General features: G+C 37.5%; 1 protein-coding gene across 1 annotated transcript in view; it reads right to left on the reverse strand.

Annotated features, from left to right (window-relative positions):
• Positions 1–888: 888 nt before the first annotated feature.
• Positions 889–24,475, reverse strand: part of sntg2 (syntrophin, gamma 2) — a 68,648-nt gene continuing 45,061 nt past the window's right edge. Inside the window, exons 11-17 of the mRNA XM_037072671.1 lie at positions 20,984–21,022; positions 19,209–19,325; positions 13,605–13,676; positions 13,083–13,292; positions 3,414–3,506; positions 2,806–2,916; positions 889–1,891 (exon numbers count right to left, since the gene is read on the reverse strand). Of these exons, the coding sequence (XP_036928566.1) occupies positions 1,757–1,891; positions 2,806–2,916; positions 3,414–3,506; positions 13,083–13,292; positions 13,605–13,676; positions 19,209–19,325; positions 20,984–21,022 (777 nt within the window). The 3' untranslated portion in view covers positions 889–1,756. The remainder of the gene's footprint in view (positions 1,892–2,805; positions 2,917–3,413; positions 3,507–13,082; positions 13,293–13,604; positions 13,677–19,208; positions 19,326–20,983; positions 21,023–24,475) is intronic.

Raw genomic sequence — 24,475 nt, forward strand, 5'->3', positions numbered from 1 at the left:
ACTGAGCCATGTTATGGTTGCCACACGAATACAATGAACTGTCTCAGTGGGAACACCGAGGTGAGCAATGAACCCATCAGACAGGTTTGATCTGAACTGATCCAGCATCACGTTCAAAAAATGTAAGTCATTTATTACCTCTGAGGTCATCTTTTTTGTGACACGTTACACTGTACATTCTCCAGCAGCAACGCCTCCAGCTTCACCGAGTGCTCATCAAACACAAGCTGACATCTCTCACCAGTGGGAAGCCTATAAGTGATCCTTTTCAGGTGTGGCTGATCAGGAGCAGCTGAGGACTTGTATCAAAGGAGCCTCCACACGTCAGCAGTAGGAGTTGACAATAAAAAGTTGGAAGACAGTTGGAAGGGGAATATTCCAATCCAAAGTGAGAGAAAATGGATTACAAATATAATTAAAGCTGCAAGCAGTGATGAACGGGCCGTCTCCCTCCACAAGCGTTGGGGCATGCTGCCGTCAGGGTGTGCCATGTAGATGTATTCAGGGCAACACCCTCTACGTGTTTGAGCAATTTGGAGTAGATGGCATATTATATGTAGAAGTTATAATGACTTGATGGTTTTATGAAGCAGCATCAAAATGGACTGCACCACCACAGCCACCATGTCACGGTGTGACATAGGTGAAAGCTTTTTCTAAGTTTTGTCCACAGATGCTACTTGCAAAGTTTGGTGAAAATCGGTCAAATGGCTTAGGAGGAGTTGGAAAAAGTACATTTTTAAGAGTTTGTGAATGGAAATTTACTGCGAAAGTTATTGTTCAGTCTCAGTAATAATAAAAACTTATATTAAGTGTTCAGCACCCAAAGCAGGAATAGGGCAGTCCTCTTTCAAAGTAGATGTACGAACCCAACCCAATACGTCTTGCATGATAGGTAGTTGTGCTTCATGAGCAATTTATTGAAAACAGCAAATTTGTATTTCACACTCAAACCAATACAGTACAAGTATCTGAAGACATACAGTATTTCTGACTGTATTTGAACAAGAGTTTATAAAAGTGGATCTTTGAATATAGTTATTGAATATACTGTGTGTTAATTGGGCAGAGAAATCTGAAATGTTTGCCTTTCTTGGAAACAAAGGATGAACACATCAACACAAACCTCATACAGTTTAATACAAGCCAAAGTAGCCATGCAGTAAATGCTGCCTTTGTGAAGCTTATTATATTTCATTATTCATTTATTCTGTGGTAATTCAGAGGCATATTAGACTGCATTATATTGTAAGGTGTTTGTGTTCCTCTTCAGACATGACCAGGAAAAATAAGGAGGGAAAGAAAAACATGAAAGAATGGGAGTATCAGACTCATCAAAAAAATGCAATCACTATATGTAGGAACACCAACACCAGTCTTCTTACATACAGTATCAGCTGAAATTTTCTGCTGAACACAGTGGCAGTTGCTATTTTAAGTGATTCTCGTCATGTTGTCAAATTATGGCATATGGTAGCACGGCTGCTGCCTTTCAAAGTGACGGTTTATTTGTGAGTAGAGAAAAAATATTAAAGAGATGGAAGAACTGTGACTATGTTTTTTTTCTAGTTGTCAAAAATTAAAAAACAATTTTCCTCTAACATTATTTCAAATATTATCTAACACTGTTTTTTTTTTTTTTTTTAACAGCAGTTCATACAAAAATAGCAAGAACAAGATAGACATAACAATTGGCTCTGTGCATAAAATACTGCTGAGTCGCTGCAGGTGAACATGATGATGAGGATGTGTCTTCTTAATTGTTCATGTAATTTCCACTTCCAGGGAAGTTTTGACTGCACATAAAGAGAGGGTCCATGGAGGCCACTTTTGCAGCAATAAAAGAATGTATACAGTGGAGGACGGCTGTTAGGTTAGCAAACTCTAGTTCCTGGAAGACACAAGTCAAAGAGAGAGAGGACCCATTAATCAATAGATGTTTATATTTGAAATAACAAAATGATCAAATTTAAAAGGTGCAATATGTAAGATTTGGCCAACTGTTGAATTAATACTCCGAACAAATAGGGGGCAGCGTATTGCCAGCACAACCACTGGGGGGGTTTTGGTGCTTACTTTGTTAGACAAGGAGCTTTGGACCCCCAGGAGAAAGATATTTTTAGGCCCAGGGTTGGGTTAGCTGGTTAGCATGCTAACTTCATGGCAACACAAGTCAATGAGAGAAAGGATATATTAGTCTGTAGGTTATCATACATTAAAATAACAAAATGATCAAAGTTAAAGGTGCAATGTGTATGATTTGGCCACCTGTAAAATTTATGCATCAAATAAATAGGGGCAGCATCAAGCCAGAGTAATTGTTAAGTGCAGCATCGGTTCTCTATACATCCATGACTGTAGCTGTGGTTTTCTTGTTAGCTCAGTTAGCCGTGCAGCTAGTCAAGCTACTGAGTTTGTACCACTGGCACAGGAGATTTGGACCCCCATGAGAAAGAGGTTTTCAGGCCCATGGCTAGCTGTCTAGCATGCTAACTTCAGTAGATTGATCTACACAACAAATTAAAACTGTTGTTTCTTTACACTCTCTTGATATTGTCGGTTATGTTTTCAATGTTTTAAACTGATTCTGACATATTGGACATCTCTCTTGAAAAACTAAATTTACTGGAATATTCATCAGACACAGGGTGAAAAGATTCCTCATTAGACATTCAGTAAAGCTGGCTGTTAGTTCATTGTTATCAGTAAGTAATAATTGGTGCAAAATAACTAACAATAACAAACTAAAATTCTAATATTGTAATTGTATACCTTTCATTTGGTGTAAAAAATAATAATAATTACCTTCATTTCTATTTGCTTGCTTTCAGCACTCTTGAAAAGGAGTTTTACCCTGGTTTTCCCATCATCAGAGGAGCCTTTCAGTTGGGAGAACTTATATCGCCACAGTATGGTCTACAAGGAGAGGGATTATTAATCACAGCTGTGCACCCATTCCAATAATGAGCACAACATTGCTGACTACTGAGAGACCAGCATGATCAAGGCCTGACATTTCAACGGGCAATAGTACTTTGAGGAAATCTATAATTTATAACAAAAGGATATTAGAGCTTTGGAAATCACTGCTCTATCTGTTCTTGTAGTGATTCATTGAGCAAAACACGTATTCACTCAAAATGTAGCGAGGCTGCCAAAACAATGTCAAAATGTACCTAATAATAATAATAATAATAATAGCATACCATTCTCTAAAATACAATGTTGTGTCTACTTCAGAGTTATTTAAAATACATCTTCAAATACAACAGAAGCCTAAGTGAGTAAGAAAAAGTCAGTAGTAAATATGGAATATGGAAAATCAAAATAAAAAACTGCAGTCCTACAAGCTATTAATGGTACAGCACAGCACCAGGGTGGTGCCAACAATTGAGAACCGAGTGATACTTCACCTTTGATGTGCCTTCTGAGCAGGTGAAGCCTGATTTGAAATCTATGTTGAAGCACAGTACATTCCCCTGGCTGCTGCACATGTAGCTTTTGGACTGTTGAGAAAGAATAACCATATATATAATCATTAGCATTTCTATTTCCATAGTTCTTTAATGACATACTGTGCAAAGAGTACTGTGGTACATTTGCCTGTTTAAGCATATGAAAGACATAAGACATGAAGCACATATTACATACATACATAACTTTTGTGTGTACAACTGTACTGCAAATTAACTATGGCTGTATTTGTTTCATCATTTGTGGCAGAAAATGCATCCTGCTAATACAGTGGGATGATTAAATAACGTATTATCAAACCTCATTTACTGCCTTTTTTTAGAACACAGAGCTTTTCACCCTGCAACATTTTTGTCTTGTCATGACAAGAAAAGCACAGCTGTAACTGATGTTACTAACAAAGGTTCATGTTGTTTAAGTTACGTAAACAACTGCGGTCCTATCCACATGTGATTGATCAATATACATATATACAATGATCAATATACATATATACAATCAATCAACCAATAAACAGGTGTTATTATTCTTTTTTTTTTTATAAATTGTCAAAGGTTGATTTGGGAAATGATTGTTACGACCATAGAGATCATAAATGTTTCGTTTTTGTCTGTTTTTAATAACCCTATTTTACCTGAGTGAGTGAGGGTATGTGTTGTGATTGGTTGCAGGTGTGACTGAGTGAGTGCAGGTTGCTCCAGGGAGCTGATTGGCTGCAGCCTGGAAGCCAGGAGTTTAAGGTTCTCCTCCCCGTTCCTGGAGGCTCTCCTCTACTGTCCCAGATTACCAGCATGTGTGATTGTGGAAAAACTATGTTTGTTAATAAAACCATTTAAAAATGTTTTGCTGCTGGTGGTGCTTGGGGGATGGGAAGATGGGAGTCTCATTTTCATGTTGCGCCAGAGTTTCCCCTAGGCCCTGGTCATAACAATAATAATGAATGAAATACTGTATGATCATTTCTTTTTATAATGTCAGTGTGCCCCAGTGTGACCCAGCAAAACGACATAGGAGAAAAGGGATTGACTGAAGGAGAACATACTGTTCCTCCAAGGAATGTAGACATGGTTAGATACAGACTACTATCAAATTGTGTATTTGATTGCAGAAAAGAATATTCAGAGAAGATGATCATTGCATCTCAAGGACAGAAACTGTAACAATAGGCATGTGTTTACAGTCAGGGCCCCACTAATGGTTCCAAAGATTCAACTTCTGCAATTCGGGGGCCCCATGCCTCAGAAGCACAGGCAGGCAAACTGACTATTCTCTTTTAAATCTACTCTTAAAACTAACTTTATGGTATGCCTTTTTCTTAACTGTTGCTATGAACTGGTATTTTAAAAAATATATTATTATTTTCATGTCTTAAGTTCAGTGTTATATTTCGTTTACTATATGGTTTTATTGTAAATCACTTTATAAGTTTGTTTTTGAAAGGTACTATATAAATTAAGTCTATTAGTGTTATTATTATTAGTATTGTAATTATTGTACTTAAGGCCCAGAAATGGTGTGTGTGCTTCGGGTTTGTGATTTAGTTGATCTCCGCCAACTTTTTGTACCTGCTTTTGCCAACACAACTTTCAATTTGCTTGTACAACTAGTGTGGTTAGAAGTCTGAACCTTGTTAAGACTAGTCTTTGTGAAGATGTCTTTTCAACACAAATTTGAGGTGAAGGCAGTAATTATTAACAATTGCTAGCTGACGCCCAAGCCTGTTTACTAATTATTGCCTTTTGTTAGTGCAGTTAGTTTCTTTACCCTATTCAAAACATAATCATCATTGAACATAACAACAAAATGTCAGAGGAATACAACAAAAATGATAGACAGGGGAACAAAAGACAAGGCGCTATGGTAACTGCCAAGCATGTTCGCAACTGGCTAGTAACTTAGCAATTAGTTCACCATCTCCAGTAATTCACCAGCAAGCCCTTTGAGTAACCCATAAATCACCAGCTTCAAACACATCGGCTGCTCGAGACCTTGGTGTTGGTCCAGATGATGATGATGAAATGCGTCTCATCCAATGACAAAAACACGCTGCATCACAAACAGCTGCCAACTGGCTATGTATCAATGTTTTGCATGATCAGGCCACTTCAAGTTGTTTGTCTCTTGTTTGGATTTTTTTTTTCCTCCTACAGAGGAACGAGGAAATCAAATCATAAAACACACAGACAGTCCTACCAATAACATTGACAGTGGTTTATTTAGATCATGTACACATGTTCTTGGAACACAGTTTGAATACACTGACAGCTACTGAAAACCCAAGTCAAGGTCCTTGGTTGCTTGAATACACTTTGCCAATAAAGATGACATTCTGTCCTCCTCTCTTTTGTGTGCTACAATGCACCATCAGCCCAGTTAGGGACTCATAAAGCGTGAAGTTCAAGGCAAGTAATTTCTTTGTATATAATTTGGAAGCTTTTCAATGGTTTTCCTGGCTGCATTCATTAGACACAATTCTGATTATGTGGATATCAAGGAGAAGAGTAGTAAGTGTACCCATTTTGTAACCTAATAAACATTCATTTCCTAATCAAGCTCTCAGTGTTAGAACAACTTGTTCTAACATTATTGTGTCATGAATCCTCACACTGTCAGGGTGTGCTTGTTGTTTTAATTGTATTCTCTGCTCTCTCTTATTCTCATGATATTACTTGTCAATGTACATGTGGAGAGCTACTTGTTAATGTGCCAGTTATGCTTGGGATATCTGATAACAAGAGCAAATCAGATTTTTGTCCTGCATGACTTATCATGACTTTTGACTTAGTAAGTGCAGCATCATGTGCAGCTTCCTGATGATGTCAAGACACATGACAGAAGAAATCCATTTCGGAAGCACTGACTCTAACATTAATTCTGCTGCCGTGACATGAACAAGCATTTAAATAACAATTCTTTCACGTCTTTTGAAAGCACAGATGTTTAGGTTTAGCTGCTCTCTATGGAGTAATATCCCTCTAATGGCTTCTCTTGCCACTTGACGTAATATTTGTGTTGTGCCGTCCACTAAGCTGGAATACCAGGGAATGTATTCTTTCCTTTTCCCCTTCACTTGTCAGCACAGCAGGGACATGGTGATGTCAATTATAGAGTGCAGTGTGCAGTGAGTATGGCATGGGACTATAAAGTCCTTTCACTGAAAGTCTTTTCTCCTCACAGACCTCACCCCCCCTCTGCCTTTAGTGGTATTATGAATTCAGCTGTGATGAGGACAAAACAACACAACTAAATAATTGTGGCAGGCCAAGTTTTTCCTGTTGCCACATGTTAGGCTGTGTTGTAACATGCTGAGCAGTGACTCACTAATAAGAAAGATTTTTTTCCTCTATAAATAAGACATTAATATTCTTACATGCTTTTTTTGTTTTCAAATCTCTTTAGTCATGTCTGACAGAGGCAAGCGCACGTGTGCAGAAATATTAAAACAGGTGTCAGAAAAGAAAAAAAAAAAACTACAACCACTGCATTTGTTTTTTCATAATTTGGAGTGAGAGGACATAAAAATGCAAGCAGACAGATAAGGTGAGAATTTAGGATGTAAGACCCACAGCTGCACTAAAAGGAAACCGCTACTGTACATACAAATTGATACAAACACCAGAACCAGCTGTGTGATTACGGCCGATTATTTAGAGAGTAACTCAACATCTGATGCTGAGCCGAGTTTGAAATTCCCCTTTTGTCACTCAACCACATGTGATGCTGACTGTAACCACACTCAGCATCACTGTATCATGTGCACAGCTCATTCTTACTACACTGTAGCTGTCGCCGTGGCGACTAACAGCTATTGCTAGCTTCTGTCAGTAAGTAGCTCAGTAAGCTGTGGGGCCAACTAGCCTATATTAGTCAGGGGACTCAGTCAACCAGCCCTAAGTGGCACGGCTAGACACCAGACTGGCACTGAACATAACCTCTGAGACTGAGACAGGCCTGTTTGATGACAGAGGATAGCGAGAGTGCAGCATAAGCAGTTGAAAAAAGACAAAGACAAACCAAGACTATTTTTTATTCATGTACAGTTACACTTTTTTTTGAATGATAAAGAAAATATATAAATTTCCCTTCTTGATATTTTGTGAGTTTGTTTTGTTACTTTTTTAAAGACTAAGTTGTCACTGAAGGGGAAAGGTCAGGGCTATCTGGTTTGCATGGTAACACTACCGACATATCAATATAGTACATCAGATCTACACTGTTATTTCTTCACACTTAGTTAATAATATTAGTTAAATTTTTAAAAAAAGTTTTTAGACTTCTGGTCATATTTTACCAATTGCTCCTTTAACTAAGTATCATTTACTGTCAAAAACTTAGTCTCAGATCTGCAGCACCAGGTGGGTTCAGTTTGAGGGTGATTCAACTCAGTTCTAGCTGACTGGCAAAATACTCATTTACGTGTGGTGTCCAATCTCTCCTGAGCAAATTATCTTGCTCTTAAGCAGAGGAAGTGCTCCACTATGTTCACCAGCCACTTGTTAATTTTGTCTGACTGTTATCGAGTGGGAAGGTAGGGCAGTTTTTTTTTTTTGGTTTGTTTTTGTGTTTTGCTAAAACAGCTGCCTTATGAAGACAAAATTAACAGTCTACGAGCAGTGAAAGTGAAGCAAAACAGTAGGAGGTCAGGAGTGCTGAGAGAGAGATAAGGGGATCTACAGAGGCAGGTGAGAATTCTGTGTTGGTTTTTTACTCCAAGACACCCCTTTCACAGTTTTATTCCCTACCTCTACCCCATCAGCAATGCTTACGCAATGTGCACATCGAAACAATTTGAAGGTTATCCTAAGAGGGATACTCTTCTGCGTCCTCCTCTTAAGCCACAGGATGGTAGCCTAATTGGCTGGAGAAGACAGAAACACAATCAAACCTTCATCACTTTTAATGCTTCTCAAACTATGGTGTCCCATATTTGCATTATTAAAGACTGAAAAAATGCTACATTATCATATTTCATGCCATTTGCTTTAATACTGAAAAGGAGGAAAACTGCCCAATCAGACGTGTCTGAATAAGAAGTGCAAAGTTACTTATAGAATATAGTGAGTGCACACAGGTTTTATTATCCCTGAGGGCCAGTCATGAATGTTAGCTGAATTCCTGACAGTAGCACAAAGTGCATAGAGGAGACAGCTGGACAATTGAATAAACATATAGCTTTTTAGGCATCCACTGCTAAGTTTATAATATAATCTCAACATGGCACTACTGAATATATTATCTTCCACCAACAAATTATCTGTGATTACATCCTCATTAACGATAATGTTTGACTGCATTATTTTATGGAAATATAGGAAGTACATTTTCAGCAACCCAGCCTCTTACCAAGCTTATTTCACCACACCCTCTCTCCATTCTCTCCCATCTCACACACATTATGATAACAGTGCTAGATTTACTTATTTCAGACCTTTCACACCTGTAAATAGCATGTACCTGTATATCATGGCAGTCTTAACTATCAAAGTTTTCTACAACTCATTTTTCTTTGATGGAACAAGTGGAACACACAAAAACATTTGGTTCAATGAATTTATTATAGGTCTTATGAAAATGTGACCAAATCTGCTGGTGTTGTTTTGGTTAATTCAGATAAATGTCCCTTTGCCACTTTCACTTGAATCAGGTGCTTTTAACAGCCATCCACGAGCTAGTCCTCTGGCTGAATTTTTAACCAATAATTTCTCTTGTTGGCTTCCTGACACAGACTTATTTCTTAGCACAGTCCACATCTTCTTGATAGGGTTCAAGTCAGGACTAAATAGGACAAAATCTAAATTCTAGCCTGATCTAGCCATTCCTTTACCAGTTTTAATGTATGCTTGGGATCATTGTCCTGTTGGAACAACCAGCGGCACACAAGACACAATCTTCGGCTGATGATTTTGGGTTTTCCTGAAGAATATGGCAATAATCATCCTTTTTAATTATTCCATTTACTTTCTTTAGGACTAGCAGGACTAGTAACTGGTTCACCTCCATGCCACGCCACATTGATGCAGTAATTCCAGCAAAAGGTGCCCCGACCAAGTATTAGGTGCATAAATGGACATACTTTTCAGACAATCAACATTTCTGTATGATAAATCCTTTATTTAAATTGGTCTTATGTAATATTCTTGTATTATATTGAGATATTGGATGTTTTATTTTCATAAGCTATAAGTGTAATCATCAAAATTTAAATTAAAAAAAAGCCTGAAATATTTTATTTTCATTTATGAGTAATGAATCTAGAATGAAAGTTTCACTCTTTTGAGTATTCCATGATATTAAAATGTAGCATGAAGGATTTTTGAACTTCTGTTTTTGCAACTCTTGTACCGTTGTTCATAACAGAAGTTCATAATGTGGTTGCTTTATCAACAGATTTTAAAAAAACTCTACATATTGTCCAGTACATGTTCACAATTAAATTACTTTTGTTGTTCAACAGTGAAACAGTCTATATTATTGAAAACAGCATCAGCACAGCAGGCTGCATAATTACATCACAACAAAGAAACTCTGAAATATAAGCATTTTAGCATGAACATGAAAGGCATGCTAAAAGCCTTCTGTGTCTCTGTTGTTATGAAATGCAGCTATGGGACAAAATTTCTCAGAATATTAACTGGGTAGGCAAGCCCAGTCTTTCCTCCATGGATGGTTTGCTTGCAGCTCATCTTTGCCACGCACAGTCTCTTAGAGAAGCTCTACGATAACTCTAACACAATGCATCAAATGGCAACATTTATGTTTAATATTGTACATGGCACCTCTACAAGTAAAATAAATTGACTTTCTTTAAACTTTATCATCTTTATTAGCTACCTGTTTTCCTTTATAGTCGGGGGAAACAATCCATTCACGGCAAATTTGTATAAATAAAATGTATACATTAAAATAATCTGTATACACAAATGTTAAAATTAACCACAAACAAGCTCCTACGGACATTTCCTGCTCATCTTCAGCACAATTGACTGCATTAGTGTGAATTAATATTTAATACTTGAGGCGATGAACTTTGCTGGATTCTCTGCAGTGTGTTAACATGCTTCTTAAATTAATAATATGTGGTAAGTCATAATGGAGACTATATTCTATCTGTAACTATGGATCTGCATTTTCCATTTGTATTCATAGTTAAAGTTTGCATTGAAACTGGTATTTGAGGGATGTGACTCATACAGTAAAAATAACAAATAATGGCACATTACACACAGGTATCACGTAATCATAAGTTGTATGCAGGGTTAATGCACTGCAGTGCAAAATGTTGGATGGCTATGTATGTATGCATGGACACAAAATCATTATATTTTAATCGTAGGTGGACCTGGAAACTGTGTCCTCAGTTTTTCAAATGAGTCTTCATGTTTGAGCCTCTTAATATGCGGTTGCTTCTGAGACTGCTTCACAATGCACTCTCAGAGTTGATGGCCTTCACACTTAAAAAAACATATTTTCTTAAGAGGCAATTTAATGGCTCATTGATGTGAGGACTAATTCTTTAGGTTACTCCAGCTCACTACATTTAAAGTAACAATGGCATTTATGGGAAACAGTGCTGCCCAGCTTTCAATTTTAGATTCAATTAATTTCTTATTAAGAATTATTTTTTATAGCAGCACATGACATGTAACGTGTCAACAAAAAAGGCATTTCCTCAAGTGCAATCACTTCTCACTGATGAAGCATTAAATTGGCAGAAAAGGACAGTGATGATTAAAATATTCTATAAAGTTTTTAATTTTGTACGGTCATCAACTCAAACACAAGCATATATATTTTTATATTACACAAACTACCAAGTTAACCTATGGGACACCATCTCCTTTTGATATGATTGTTTAATGTTTACATCATTCAACTGAGTTTTTATGTAGAGGATTTCTTTCTGTGATGGACTAAAAAGTCAAATTGTTTAAAGAATAACAGACATGAAACAAACCAAAAAGTATTTTAACTTAAAGCTTATATTGATCTTGAGAGATTTAGCAAATTTACTGTGACATTAATAGGTTCTTTGGCCACAGAAGAGTGAAGGGCAACACACTTTCTGCATTACTGATAGAGCGTGGCTCAAAGTGCATTTTTCGTCTTGATCCTGACTGACAGGCATTCTGTTCGTTTGTCTTCAGCCCAACACAGGTAATGTAAGCTGTAACCACTGATTTTTTTCCCAACCTGTCACACAGTTGTTACCGTGATACAGCTTGCATGTTTATCCTGATTACACTGCAGATGACTGTGGCAACAAAGGCATCATTTCTCCCCATAGATTTAAGTCCCCCATCCTTAGCTGGCTTAAACTACTACTACTACTGTTTGGTACCTGGAGAGTAACAAAAAGCCTCTGTGTTTCATTCAAAACAATGTCAGATAAATAAAATCCAGCACTTAACAGAACATGTAGTCCCAACTTAGAATGTAGATCCATCACTTACTATCAATTCTCACTTAATATCAGGTATCACTTATTTTTTTCCCACTATGTTTTAACTAAACAAACTTAAAAGCATCATGTTAATTCACATAGCTGAGTCTCACTCAAACCTGGACATAATTAATTTTTTTTGTCAAAAACTTTCTCGGCCCATCCGGTCCCAACAGGTTTGGGTTGGGTAACCATACTCTAATCCTGAAGCCTTGTGTCAATTCACAGCCACATATTGGGCAGCATAGAACTTATACGGAGAGAATGTGTGTTCAAACATAAGAGGGAGAGCGGCAGGAAGAGATGGTGGATGCGAGCAGACAGATACAAAAATAGCAGTTTGTATATGCAGTTAATCTGGCCGTAATTCACATTACAGGTGACAGTGTGTCATTTGATAAATTCAGTAACTTCTCAGGAGCAAATTAGCCATTTAGGTACAGTTACCACAGGTAATGTAGGATTCAGAGGGTACTATAATGTAAATACTTCAGTGGAAGCGCAGCTACACAGATGTAGTCTCTGTAGTCATGCATCTCTGTTTCAAAAACGTTTTCTCTGATTTTCTCAATGCTACACACACACACTACAGAACACTACATGGTTTTATCAACAGTATAATCATAGGAAAATACATTATATGCACTCTTCATGCATTTCCCTATTTGGCAGGAGGGCAGAGTATTGACCAAGAAAAACAAACAAACACTAAACTCAGCTAATGTGTGATTGAGATTCACTATGAATAAGGTTTCAGTTTTTTATATGGCTTTTTCATAAATACATTATCGAAGAGACTTCAGATAGATCTAAATTTAGTCTTGCTGATGTTTATAATCCTGATTATTTTATTACTACCTCTTCTCCAAGAACTTTTTCTTATCTTGTGTTATTCTATTTTATATTTGGCAGATTTTTTATTTGGCTGCAGCGCCATTATAGGCTGCTGATGCTCCTAATATGCTCTCTGATTTAGAGCACACAAAGTAGTGTTGTTCTCTTTTTTCCACAAACTTCTAATGCCTCCTGACACCCTTTGAGGTTGGGAAAGGAGCTGTGAGAGGCTCTCCTCTCAGAACTCCTTTAATCAAAGCAGCATTCAGCACATTTTAAAAAGGCAACATCTACATCAGGAAGACTCTTAGGTTTAGCAACAGAAAATACTCACTTGTAGTCGCTGCACTTCCAAGAAGACAGCTCTTTGGAAAGACTTCTCCCAGATAGCCAGGTCAGTGGCCAGCTCTACCTTGAAGGTGTGGCTCTGACCATGGCCCACCAGAATACTGAAGCACAGAGACTCATTGTCTTGCTGCTCAGGTGAGTGCTCAAGTCCCAAGTAGAGCCTCGCCTGGAGCCAGCAATCCTCTGCCATCCACAGCTGTAACCCAAAATTTGAATTATTGCATGTTGGGGGAATAGGATTTGCTCTCTCTTCACTTTCTACATGATTAATTCAGACTGTGGAATGAAGAGTACATGTAACATAATTCTCAAGTCAAATGAAGAACTTTCTGTGTTTATATTTACTGGTTTGAGGCTCAGGGATTAAGATCCCCTCAGGTCGAGGGAGCCAAGATTGTCTGCTTAGTGAAACACTATTGTACATGCTGAAGAACAGAAAAACTGCCGTATACACTGAGATGAAAAGTGAAGTGATCAGTTTTTGAATGGCATGCTACTCCTAACATACCTTGTGGACCTTGAAAAGAACCTCATAGAGGTTATATGTAGTTTCGGCCTGTCCCCAGTGAGCAGCACTGATCTGGGAAATAAACATCAAGAAGTGTGAGATGAAGAAGCAGCAGATCAAAATTATCATTTCTGCACTTGTTAGCAGCACATCCTCATCCAAATACCGAATGTAAATGAAAGTGAGGCAGGTAGCTTATTTGTATTTAAGTGGCTTGATGACTGCCAGGGTCAGTGATCAAAATGGATCATGTTGAACTCTGTCAAAGTAGAACATTTACATCAAGAGAACAACACACATTATTCACAAACTCTAGTATATTCCAATGAATGAAAAATACAGAAATGTATAGACTAATGATAATATTGTATAACTCAACAACTAATACTTTAATGTAAAAGTACTCTGTTAGAAGTCATGAAATAAAAATGTTAATTCATGTCATTTATATTTTGAAAAAATAACCACTGTCATTAGCATATATCATTATCTTGTACAATCATTGTTGATACACTAATGTCTAAGCTGCATTTTCCTTTTTGGTAGGTAATTTGGTAGGTAATTAATAAAACATTTCTGAAAATAGTGACACTTTTTTTTTTTCCCAGGAGGAAAGTAAGACTCTTTTCCAGAAATGCTTGCTTTTGTAATACTCATTTTGGCCACAAGAGACTGCATATGAACAATGTGGAGACTGGGGAAACCAGGGACACAGAGGTGGTACATTAAAACCAGGCATTATTTTTTTAATGGTAGAATTCCAAGATTAAATCAAATAGCAAATGTAAATAAAGTCAGTGACACCACTCACAGAATCGTTACACTCCATATCCTCATGGTGAGTCCTAATCATGATGCAGACCAAATTCACTGTAACTATACTTCAATAAATTAATAAATAGTGTTCACCTATCAAACTTCCATTTTCAAATTATATCCCAGGCTGAGGGACAGAACTGATTGTTGCACATAATTTGGGTACGTGACGTAGTCAGTCTGAGTGTTGTAAACATAGAAATACTGCAGTGAAAAGGACAAAATGAATGGAAGAATTAATAACAAGTCTTTTCCAGCCTCCATCTAAGACACATACAAGTTGTTCACTGTGGCAGATATATGCACTCCCCTAAAGGAACATAAATGCTTTTCTTCTTATTTAGGACATTAGTAGTCATGCACTTGAGCCTCCTGTGGTCAGAATGTGTATCAAATCAGCCTTATTTTCCTCTTGAAAAGGAATTATTCTCTCACTGGGTTTCACACTCACACAGCAAGGCAAAGCTTTCACTCAGCTCGACCCAGGAAAAAAACAAAAACTAATTAACTAGATTCGACACATAAAAAAAACATTAACTGTATTTAGTGCATTAAAAGCATTTTTTAAACTTCTGTATCTTTTTTCAAGACGAAGTATTAAAACATTTCTCAACAATAAGACCAATACATTAATAGGTGAGCAACAGAATGGAATAATACAAAATAAAACAATAATATTAATTAAAAAATAAAGACATGCTGAAATAACCCATTGTGCTGGCATTATTACAAAGAATCCTTAGGAGGATATATTTTGAGAGATGAAAATGATGTCACTGATTCTACAGCCTCAGATCTTCAGGCAGAGAGTTCAGAGCTGAGGTTTTGAGCCAGCAGAGCCCTGCCTGAGGATACGAAGCTGAGCTCTGGCTTATAGTGCTGAAGTGCTTTGAGAGGTAATAACTAAAATCTTAAAATCAATTTCAAAACTCACAGATAACAAAACATTTCTGGAGCTTCACAGCAAGGCAGTGTTGAAGCATTCTCCTAAGTAAATGTAGTAGATGGGGACTTGTTTTAAAAGTTAAAAATGCAACTGAAAATAGATATAATATGGCTACAAAGAGCGTGTCCGATGCAATCCAGGTCTGGGGAAGTCCTAAAATCCCAAAATGATTTGAAACTACATTTTTTCCACCTTTCTTAAAGCCAGAATCTTCACTGTGGTTGCTAAGCTGAAGGTGCTAGCATGAAACCCTTCTGAAGTGGGTTGATGATGTGCATCGATGTGGACATAACGTCTTTTCCCATAAAGTTGGGATCTCTGGGCTACTGGAGACTTGGATTACACTGTTCAAGCTGTATAGCCATTTTATATTTTTTGGTTTTTTGATGTTTTTACACAATAAAGTAGGTCCCCATGTAAAAATACAAAACTTCAGCCAACTTTCCATTAACTTTGGAGTACATAATGACTGAATTTTAAGTTTTTGGCAAACATCAATCTGGAAGCAAAGATCATTGATCTGTCAACAATCACAACAACAATATGATAGCAAACAACAAAACTTTTCTTGGACAAAACTATGATACTGAGATATGTATGAAAAAGGAATAACTGGAAAAGTAATTTTCCAAATCTAACTCATCATCATGCCATTGTCTCCACATCTGGTAGGGTGAGCAAAACTATTTCCTTTTCGTTATCTTCAACATATATGTTTTGAATGGTGAATATAACTGACTCTATAGAAAAGTCACACAATAACCAAGACCGAGGCTACTTTGTTTTCCAGAATGTGTTTCATTGAAACACATGTGCTAATGCTACCCTGCAACATATTCAAGTCCTCTTTACCTCTGGTATATCGGCTACTACCATATTTCAACATTTGGCATTTCACAACCCAGCAGCTGTGTAAGGCATTATGTCAACAACTCCAGGATACCTCTACTATGTTTATCACAATCTGTTTAAATTACGGCTGATGATTTCTTTCACTAACACCTCAAAAAACATAATTTTTTTGTCCTGTCTGATTGGCCTGTATCAAGCAACACAACACTTCGAAACTGCTCTCCACTCAGATACAATTTACTGCAGCTCTCCACTGGCTCCAAGGCATTATTGTTCTTTCATTCAAGCTAGAGGCCCAAAACATATTTTTGCCTCAACTTCAAAGAGACTACAGCACTTCATTGCCAGTGGCATGTTCAGTTTAAAGGAGACATTAATGATGTTTCCTGCAGCATTTAGATAACTTCTGTGCCACATATGATCCATAAAGTCTGTACCCTTATGTTAAAAAGTATCTTTGAAGAGATGTGACGTACAAGTGAGCAAGCACATTGGAAAGCTTTGGCAACAAATTACTTTTTAATTCCAACAAGAATTTGAAACATTGATACATGAGCCCCCTAGAGAAAATGTAGACATCAACCACCTCCAACAGATTAGTTTTTGCTGTGAGGCAGAAGGCAAGGCAGTCCATCCCCACACAGGCTTGCTTCATAGTATCAAAAAGCTCAGTTTGAGTTTCATCTCAGATAAGACCCTGAATCTCGTTCCTGCCATGGAAACACAGCTATAGGGACCATCCCAAACTTTCATTATGTTCCATTTGGACATACATGAGATAAGCCACACTGAGGAAGTCATCTGTGAGCTGGAGACTGGAGCAAACTGGAGAATACAGACTTCAGTGCATTGGTCCACAGCAGGTACATAGTCCATGATCCCCTCCATTACCCACAGATACAAGGGTTGCATAAAGCATCCACATTATCCCAGTGGGGCGAAACACTTCATGTCTTCTCAAGAGGCTGGTGACAGTGGCGTGTCAGAGGGCAGAATTCTCCAGAGGAAAGGACTGCTGGCTGAGAAACAGCTGGCCGACCCTCTTAGCTCTGTGTCACCGAACTCTGGAGGGAATACTGCGATCCATTTTAAAGGCATAGTTTGACAATTTGAATAACACTCTCATTTACTTTTTTGTTGAGGGTGAAATAAAAATATAAACGCCAATCTCATACCTGGCTTAGCTTAAAGACTGGAAAACAGTCATGGCACTGATGACACAGAAACCCAGGACGGGAATCATGCTAGCCCAGTTTGGACTTGAGACAACTCCTAGCTACTGTCTTGTAGGAGGACAACTGCATGAACTAAATGGGACTCAGGCTGGAACAAAAGATTGGAGAGTGCAGTGTCTCCACCACAACATCCTGGATCAAGCTGTTGCAACCAACAAGCAGAACTTGTTTTGACCCAACTGAGGACTCTGGCAACCGGCGAGAAGAAGTGGACTCTGTGTGTACATTGTTGATGCTTTGTGCTCCCACGTCCAAGTTCATGGACAGCATTTCCCAGATGTCCAACTTTAATGTGAAGATGAAAAACATTATTATCACCATCTTCTTGCTCTTTACAATCCTGCGACACACATTTAAACAATGCACTATAGAAATATTTCCTAGGTTGTCGAAATATACTGCGAATGTATATAAATAACTACTACTACACAAAGAAATTAGAGTTGTATCAATTTTCTAATCCAACTCTCAGCAAAAAGTTGACTACAAACATTTCACAACATCCACTGTCTCCACCCTGCTGCCACCACAAGATGAAAGGTCCCTAATGAGAACAAAATGTCCTTGAATTTTACAGTTTATACAACCACAAATGTCAAATAGTTTTAAAAGGCAGGACATGCCAAAAGAGACAACCCATACTGTCTCAGAGCTCACCTCAGAGCTGCAAACCACCAACCAACCAACCACCAGCCAAATGAAGTAAGAAGATGAAAAAAAGCACATTTTACATAGATATACCATACAGTGTTTTTTATACTAATCAGAGAACAGAGCTTATGTCATAATGCAAACAGCACAAAAGGCTGCATCCTTTGTTCACTGGTTCACTGGTCGAGTGAGACATTTTACTCTGATACTGGACTTGCATTAAATATCATCTAATTTCCAGTGTTGGCCACTTTTGATTCATCCCAGACCACATGTAGATAGAAACTGCAAATGTTCACAGGCAGACAGGACCGCCTGTTTAAGGAGCTCTCTGACCTGATTGCATAAAGGGCACAAGGATACCAGAAAATGTATTTTTAATTTAACTGCATAAGCAGGGTGAAGAGAGACATGGGTTACTGACCAAACATTCAGTAGCAGTGATTACAGTGGAAATATAGGGATATTTGACACTTATTTAAAAAAAAAAATAAATCACCAAAAAACGCTCAGGGCCTCAATGTACCCGACAACCTCTGTCTGTAGATAGCAACTGCCTTTTTTAATACACGTCCTTTTAAAAGGTCATAAGTGGTGTATTTACTTACCTGTTTTATGTTATAGAACAAAAGATAAAAAAGATGTAAAAATATGCTGGCGTGTCACTCCCCTCTCTCTCACCCTGTTTCCTGTCATCTCGAGCTGTTCTATGAATAAAGCCCCAAAAATAATATGAAAAAAATAACTAAAGCATTTGATAAAGTAAAGATGCTGCCAACTTGTCTGAAAACCCAAACCATACAGCACAGAGGGGGGCAACCACAGATCAATGAGCAGCAGCATAAAATCATCACACCCCTACGTTCAAAGACAATTTGATAAAAGCCCTGAACAAATCTTAATGCTGAGCTGAACCTAATTGGTCATTTGTTCTGTTTGAATATAACTTACTGTATGTAATGCCAGTGACATATGCTTTGAATTTTGGACAAACCATTTTCAGTAAGCTGAAAATTCAGACTTCTCATTTGGTTTAAAGATTCATTGGAGAAATGAGGGAGAATGAAAAAGTTTAAAAGCTAAGACTGATAAAAGGCTAGTTACCGGGGGATTTCTGAAGATATAAAAATATGGTCCTCTCAGTGCCAGGAACTTGAATGCTGTAGTCCCACCAGCAGCACTACCCTCTGTGCTTTCACGTGCCCAGCCCATGTGAACAATCTGCAGAGATGTAGAGGATGACATTTATGCAATTTTATAATTTGATAAAAGCAGTAGAAATATAAACAGTAGAAATCTTTTCTTGCTCAGTTAACAGACAAGAATAGCATAATCTGCACACTCATAATGACTGAGAAAAATAACTATAGTGAGGTATCTTTGATATAAACATCATAGTATAATGGTGCTGCAGTTTAAGCTGGAATGTTATAACTGACTGATGTTTCTTTGCTTTTCTCTAAGCAGCATATCTGTAGTATCATCTGCTACACTTAGGATGACAGTACAAACAACTCAAACATTGAAATAACTAACTGATAGATAAGACCCAATCCAATTTTCAGTTTATAACCCTACCCATCATTTCCAAGTGCCCCCTTGGTCCTCAGAAAAGAATTTCAAGAGGTAGTGGTTGAAATTTCCCCCTATGAAATTCAACAACCCTTGCAGACGGTCATCTATCATTGATGGCATCTATTCAAACAGATGCAACCAGATATCTTCAACATGTGTCTTCAAGCTGCAGGGGTTTCCCTTGTATTGCTTTACTAATAACATTACTAATATTATCAAAATGCCATTTGCCATTTATCTTGGTGATGGAAAAAGGCAGTGGCGCTCACAATCCGTTAACAACATTATCCGATCAATCAAGTCATCAAATAAGAAAGAACACTGCCTCATTCGCCTGCAGCTAGCAGTGCTTTGCTCCCGCCGTGTCAGTCTGCACCGATACTAGAGGAGCGGTACAACAACATTACTTTTCGACTTTAATTAAATTCAAGCCATCAAAGGAGGAAAATGCATCAATGAAAATTTTCAAAATTCAGGATCGTCATGCACAAAACAGCAATAACGTGCTTTGTTACCTGGCTAGCTTGCTGCTATGGAGACAACAGCAAACTAGTAGCTATTTTTTCAAGCTTGTTCTAAAGAAAAGGACCAAACCTCACATAGTTTTTATAACCCTCAATCTGAAGTGTGCCTCTGAAAGATTTCTGTCTGTAGGACATTGTAGCCCTAACACTTTGTTCTACCGCTCTATCCAAATAAGGTTCAAGTCATCCTACTCTTTGGCGTCAATGTGCAAAACAGAGTGGCGGGATTGAGCCCGAGTGTTCCAAAATGTTTCTTGAAAGTTTTTTAGCCTGTAGAAAAATCCAGACCTGCCAGCACAGTTGCAGTTGTAAGCAGATGAAACAATTATCTACACCGGTATAACATTTATTGCAAAAGAAGCCAGAAACAAAGCTAGGCTGAATGGGGAACTTCACCAATCGACATTTCTCAGATATCTGAAGGATAATTCACTGAACTAGAAACAATACCTAGAGGAAGATCTGGAGTATATTGACTCTGATAAAGATACACATGGTGTTGAAATGTGAATGTGTGTATCTGTGTGCTCCAGTCTACCAACAGCCTTACTAACAGATTGCCGCTCTTACATTCAAGATGTATATTCAGCATAGTTCTCGCTGTGGATTAGCAACATACCACCTAACCACATGGTTTTAATTTGATTCTGACATCTCCCCATGTTTCCTGTCTGTGTCTCTAATAGCTTCATCAATATGTCAGCAATCATGTAATGTGAATGTTGATATGTTTGATGATATGCTGGACTGGTGTACAGAGTTAGGTCAGTGTCAGAATACCTGGTCATCTGAAGAGCAGTACTTGTTAATGATGTTTATCTGGAGGAGAAATAAAAACAAAACAACAATCAGTGACATATATGATTACAAGAAGCTAGTAAGTATATTATGACATAAAGGTATGCTGAGCCCTTAAAACACCCAGGAATTAAATCACTGAGATGGTCATGAGGTACTCCTGCTGTGCAAGTAAATCCAAAAAGTTTACAAAAAACAACAGTTTTCAATTTTTTTTCAATCATGATTACATTTTTGCTTATCTCCAGTGCTCATTGCTTTCCTTGTAGCATAGCAATTAACATTATTTTTATATAGATATGATATTTTATGGCATAACCAAGTTCCCATTTCTCAAGTCCTTTCAATTAGGTTGTTGTTTTTCTTCATATCAATTATTTGAGAAATCTCAACGAACACTTAAGATATAGTGGGCAATGTTATTTTAATAGAATGTTGTCAGTCATTCAACTTGAATGACACTGACTGAACAACATTCAATGAGAGATATCAAACTTACATGAATTTCTCATGAATCATCCAGAACTCACAAATAAAGGCTTAACACAAACAATGTAACACTATGCATGGAGTCTTTTTATGTCAATGTGTTTGTCACACACAACAATGTAAAATGCTTATATGCTCATTTATCTCATAATAGCAAAATGTGGTTAACTAGCCATAAACAAAAGCTGCGACCACCACTATTTTTGCAAAGTGTTTTTAGATGAATGAGCATTCAAATCACTTGATAAACTATCTCTTCCAATGTGTATCTTTGATACCATTTTAGTATAGTTTACATTATTTTAAAATGATAGGATAAAGGTCCAAAAAAAGGTGGTATCAAACATCCACAAAAGATGGGCAAGCAGACATATTTCAAAACGTATCTGAAAGGAAATATTATTGTTCTGCCAGAATGAAGTCATAAAGCAGGGCAAAACATTTTCAAATTGAAGGGACCTAAACTGTGTTAGCAAATCCAACTCAACATGATGGTTCCTATAGTCTCACCTTGAACTGAATGCACTAGTAGGCACAAACAAGCTGCCCAATCCTTCCTGTTTTCCTCTCTCAAAGAACATCAAACGGCACCACATAATTTTCCATCATGCCAGATTACAGTCATTCACATTTACAGAACATGAGGGACCATGAGGGTGTCACACAGAGTCTACTTAACGGCTGTATGTTATTAAAACAGAGGTTCTGCTCTCTACCAAAGCAGGCACACAATTACATCCTGATTGGCCATTTAGCAATCACACTACACATCCATAATCAGGTGATGCAGAGGCAAATGTATCACACTTTTTTAAAAAAGGCAGCTGCGCAATTGACAAGTGCAGGCATACAGTACGTCTGCATCCTTAACCACGAATGCATCACATCATCAGTGTGATAATCAAAGTTAAATAGGAGGAAATGAGAGAGAGAAGTGCACATGCCAAGTGACTACTTAGCAGTAATTAATTAGGTATGAGAGGCTCTTTATTGTCAAAAGAAAGCGGTGCCACTATTATCTAATGAGTGCTTGTCAAGAAGAGTGTATTAAACGAAGCTACACTGCTGTCAATGTGGCTGTGGAAATCAAAAGGAGAAATACATCTAAAAACTGAGGGAAAACATGTTTATTACATCCTTCAGTGTTATCTTCATTAAGATGTTGTTACTGACTTTAAAAGACTGCAAGTGGATAACCATGAAATAACCATAGGAATTGAATCAGATGACAGGACTGGGTATTGATATCATATTGCTATCATGATGTGAGACTATATATTTCCTGGTTTTAAAGGCTGCAATTTTCTGAACTTTTGCAGACTTTCAGCTTTAATTTGAAGGTACTGACATCCAAATTTGAGGAAGGGTTTAGGAATTGAAATGAGGGGACAGTGTGCAGTCATTTTTGAAACCCATCCTCCGATTTTGATGTAAGTACCCTCAAATAAAGCTGAAAGTCTGTACTTCAATTTCAGCTCGATTATTTAATCTCAAAACCATTGTGGTATTGTTCAAGGCCAACATTATGAAAACTGTCACTGTTCAAATATGTTTATTGCTATATAGCCTTAAATCAAGTGATAGGACATAACTAAGTACATGTACTCAAGTAATTTACTTATTACTGGTGATCGCAAAGATTTCAAGACCTTTGGACCTCACTGTTTCCTAGAGATCCAGTGTTGCCTGTGTGACGTTTGTTGACAGTTAGCAGCTTTGCCAAGTCTCCAGAACAACACCACATGAAAGAAAAAAGGGAAAGTTGTCTTCTGAGAGAGTAATTATAACACTTTCTTTTTACTTAATAAAAAAATGTTGTTGTAAAAGTAACATTATGTACATACTACATTCATATGCATAAAACAATGTTGGCCAACAAGCCAAAGAAGCTAAGCTAAGAAAACTGTGTATAAAAACGGCACGACTGACATAAACAACAGACTGCAGGAAACGAAACACTGCTGCCACAAATTTAACCGAGTGTCTATGGTTTCCCTAATTAAGCTGGATTAATACGAAAATAATAAATGGGACATGGAGACATAATATTAGTGCTCTAAGAAGCAACATGAATCTTTTAAATTCTTCTACCTAAAATATCACAAACAACAAGATCTTTTGCCCTATGGGGACTCTGAGGAGGCAGGCCACCTGCTTGTGCCCTCTGGTGGGAAGCCTTTTAAATCACAATGTTGTGACGGTCAGGGATTAGTAGTCCATGGTTGTCAACTGTTAGCCCAACCCTGGTACATACTTATTCATTGTCTTACATTAGGCTAAATTATTCCGGTCATTATGATGTGAACTACCTTCTCTATCTGGCCGATCAACCACTGCTGGGTGAATGCGTCACTAACTGTGCGCTGCTCGTAATATTTTCTGGGAAAGTTGCCACGAAACCCAGTGTTCCACTTTGGTATTACAGCAAATGCAAAGGCTTTCATCAGTGGGCCATAGCTTCAGTCATCATTATGTTACCTCATTCGGCGATAAACAGTGACTTAACAGATCTTTATTTACACAAAAGTCGTTGAGATTATGCTTTAAATGGTTCACTATGAAGTTTTGGGGAAGACATTTTAATCAAAGAGAAAGATCTTCATTGTTTAAGCTTAAAAATTCAGTCAAACAAAATAAACAAACTGAATAAACAAACTGATTAAAGGACAACATAATTTCATGCCATTTTGCTTTTCTCTATCTTTCTAGCTTTAAACAGTGTTCTGGAGACGTTATTTGGGGAACAGCTTTACAGCTTCCAGTGGTGCTAGAACAACATGCCAGCTTGAGTACTGTGGTGGCACACATTGGCAGCAACAACACAACTTTTTACCTTGAGTCAGAAGCTTTAAAGAAACATTTTAAAACTTTTCTCACCAACATTGCAACATTGCCATCTCAGGACCCCTGCCAACCTACAAAAAGGGCATAGAAAAATTCAGTCATCTTTTCTCTCTCAACTGATGGCTAAAACTGCATGGAGAA

This window comes from Acanthopagrus latus, chromosome 16 (assembly GCF_904848185.1).
Source record: "Acanthopagrus latus isolate v.2019 chromosome 16, fAcaLat1.1, whole genome shotgun sequence".
Taxonomy (NCBI): Eukaryota; Metazoa; Chordata; class Actinopteri; order Spariformes; family Sparidae; genus Acanthopagrus; species Acanthopagrus latus.